Source organism: Frankliniella occidentalis, unplaced genomic scaffold (assembly GCF_000697945.3).
Source record: "Frankliniella occidentalis isolate FOCC.00 unplaced genomic scaffold, Focc_3.1 Scaffold5936, whole genome shotgun sequence".
In the NCBI taxonomy this organism is placed as follows: Eukaryota; Metazoa; Arthropoda; class Insecta; order Thysanoptera; family Thripidae; genus Frankliniella; species Frankliniella occidentalis.
Genome location: NW_026272971.1, coordinates 1 through 3,173, shown reverse-complemented (window position 1 = coordinate 3,173; position 3,173 = coordinate 1). Strand labels below are relative to the sequence as shown.

The 3,173-nt window shown below is 58.2% G+C and overlaps 1 protein-coding gene across 1 annotated transcript; it reads left to right on the top strand.

The window, feature by feature from the left end:
* Positions 1-295: 295 nt before the first annotated feature.
* Positions 296-3,169, top strand: LOC113213199 (venom carboxylesterase-6-like). Its single transcript, XM_026432184.2, has 9 exons — positions 296-595; positions 672-815; positions 894-1,272; positions 1,338-1,555; positions 1,646-1,811; positions 1,874-2,070; positions 2,150-2,279; positions 2,580-2,712; positions 2,875-3,169. Exons 1-9 carry the CDS (start codon positions 335-337, stop codon positions 3,116-3,118), a joined length of 1,872 nt encoding a protein of 623 aa, XP_026287969.1. The 5' UTR covers positions 296-334; the 3' UTR covers positions 3,119-3,169.
* Positions 3,170-3,173: the final 4 nt, after the last annotated feature.

Here is a 3,173-nt window from a genome sequence, read left to right as displayed (position 1 = left end):
AGCAGGCCTGCCTACCGCGTTGGCGCTCAGCGCCCGATGGGCGGCGGGTAGGCCACCCGCACGCAGCCCCGCTTAGCAGGCCTGCCTACCGTGCTGGCGCCTACACGCAGTCCGCCCGATGGCGTGGCTGGCGAGAGGGCGCTGGACTTGGCTGATAGCAAGATAAGAATACCCGGGGCATGATTCAAACGAAAGGAGAGCCCGGGGCGCCGCGCGGACGGGCGAGCGGACAAGCAGACAGACGGACCGATCAAGATGGGGCCGGACGACAGATAAGGCCAGGTGGATCCCTTTCGGCCGCGCGTCCTCACCGCGGCACCCAGCAGACGACAGCATGCCGACGTCGCGGAGGGTGCACCTGCTGCTGCTGGTGGTGGTGGCGTCCACCCGCCTGTGCGCCGGCGCCGAGCCCGCGCTGGGGGACGCGAAGGAAGGCGAGAAGGCTAGCAGCACGGCGGCGGGCCGCGCCCCCGTGGTGGAGACGCGAGGCGGTCGCATCAGCGGCAAGGTGCTCAAGTCGGACGGCGGGCGTCAGTACTTCGCCTACCTCGGCGTCCCGTACGCAAAGCCTCCGGTGGGCGAGCTGCGCTTCAAGGTAGGGGAGGATGAAGGAGTCGGCGGAGAGTGCGAATACCCAAACAGTAAGATCGTTCATCTCGTTTCCTTCCCAGTTTCCCCGTCGAGTGAAGGAAGGGGAGTGGGACGGGGTGCGCCGCTGCGACACAGACCCGCCCAAGTGCCCCCAGTTGACCTACCCCGAGCGGCACTACGAGGGCGACGAGGACTGCCTCTACCTCAACCTGTATACGCACAAGGCGAGTCGAAGCGACCAACTGTTTGGTTTGGACACCACCAGCGTGCAGACCGCTGGAACATTTTTATTTGTTTCGCAGACTGAGGACACCAAGGTGGACGTCGAGGAGCTGGTGCCCCGCCTGCGGCCCGTGCTCGTGTGGTTGCACGGCGGGAACTTCCAGCACGGTTCCGGCACCTTCGACGACGTGGGTCCAGAGCGCTTCATGGACAGCGACGAGGACATCGTGCTGGTCGTGCCCAACTACCGCCTCAACGCGCTGGGCTTCCTCAGCATCGGGGAGCACCCCGCGGTGGGCAACGCGGGCATGAAGGACGTGTTCACGGTGCTGTCGTGGGTGCAGGGCCAAATCGCGCGCTTCGGCGGCCACCCCGGGCGCGTCACCCTGGGCGGGCACCAGGCGGGCGCCGCCGCCGCGCACCTGCACGCCCTCAGCCCGCTGTCCTCGCACGAACCAGGCAGGTGCACTAGGAAACCGACAACGGGAGCGAGGAGGCCGCCCTCTAACTGCGTCTGTCTGCAGACCTGTTCCAGCAGACGCTGTCCCTGTCCGGCAACGCCCTGGCGCCGTGGGCTGTCCAGTCGACGGCGGAGGCCAAGAAGCGCGCCCTCAAACTGGCCCGCGTGCTCGGCTGCGCCAAGAAGGGCGTCCCGGACGAGAAGGTCGACGCCCCTGCGGCCGTGCGGTGCCTGCGGACCAAGTCGGCCGAGGATATCGTGCGGGCCTGCGGCCAAGTGTTGGTAGGATGCAAGCCCCGGCCCTGGCCTGCCCCGGCCCCTCCCCCCGGGCCCAGAATGATGCATTGGCTAAGGGTAGGACTCACCCCGCAGGACTGGCACTCAGACCACTCCTTCCCGTTCGCGCCGTCCGTGGAGCAGTTCGACGGCCACAACCGCCCCTTCATGATCACGCACCCCGAGGAGGCGACCAGCCTGCGCGGCGCGAAGACGTGGGTCACCGGCGTCACGACACACGACGGGCTGCCCCAGGCACTGCGTGAGTCCCGGGGGTGTTCCACACGTTGACACCCCTGCTCGCACTAACGACTGGCGCGACAGAATTGATGGTGTTCAGGGGCATGCTGAGCGAGCTCAACGAGCGCTTCGAGGACGTGATCTGGAAGTACCTGGGCATGGAGCACATCGTGGAGCAGGCCGGCGCGGAGGCCACCGCGGCGGCGGCCAGGAGGCTCCGGGACTACTACTTGCCGGGCGACCAGCCCATCACCCTCAGCACGCTGCCCGGACTCGTGGACGTGAGTGCGCGCGAGTGGCTACAGCACGCTGTAGGCGTAGGCACTATGGTCTCTTAACATGTTTCTGTTACCGTCGTAGATGACCTCGGACGCCTTGTACCACCACAGTCTCAGTAGGGCCGTTCTTCTGCACTCCGCCAGCAAAAGGGCACCCGCACTGGTCTACCGTTTCGGGTTCGATCGGCACGAGGACAGGACTCACGTGCTAGGTAACGATCTGAAGGAAAGTGGGGCCATGGTAACAGTTTCAAAGGGCAGAGGAAGAAATGTTGAGATGTGCCAATGGGTCTCATCTACCTTTTTCTAAATGTCTTATCATACAAATGTACCAAAGTACAAATGATCATTATTGAGTGTTTAACAGTACACACAGCTCCTCATGACTTTTTTTTGTTTTTGCCTTTTACAAATAATTACCAAGGCCTCACTTCCATTTAATAATGGACTCTTATATTATTGATGGTACCCTCCAATGCCACGCACTGCTATAACTTTCACTGCATTCCTAGGTGTGCCTCTTGGAACTGATGTAGAGCTCCTGTTTCCAGCCACATTTGCAGAAGAGAAATCAAAACTTCTCAAACAAGAAAAAGAAATGTCAAGAAAATTGTTGAAGCTAACAGCTAATTTTGTCTCTATTGGGTAAGTACTATTGGCAAAAATAAGGTTCTTGCTCTCTTACTTTTAAGCAGCTGCCTTTCTCTTCGTTTTTAACTACTTCCAATGCAAGTAATTCCTGCAACTAGGGCACATTTTAATGGGTATATAGTTGGTATGAATATTTCCTTTCCTATTATCTTTCAGTGATCCAACCCCAGATGAAGAGAACTTATTGGATAATGCGCTTTGGCCTCCAGCTAAAGATGCTAATTTTTCATTCTTGGACATTGATTTAAAAGGAAAGATTTCAGTAGCCAAGGATGGTTTTTATGTTGAGCGCATGGCCCTATGGAACTCAATTTTCAAGGATCTTGAGAAAACCTCACACAAAAGTGGACCCAAACGTAGGAGTGTTGGTGATAATCAGGCTGTGAAGGATGAATTGTAATACATTTTTTGAAAAATCAGTCTAAATTGATAAAAAATTTATATTTAAAAATCAG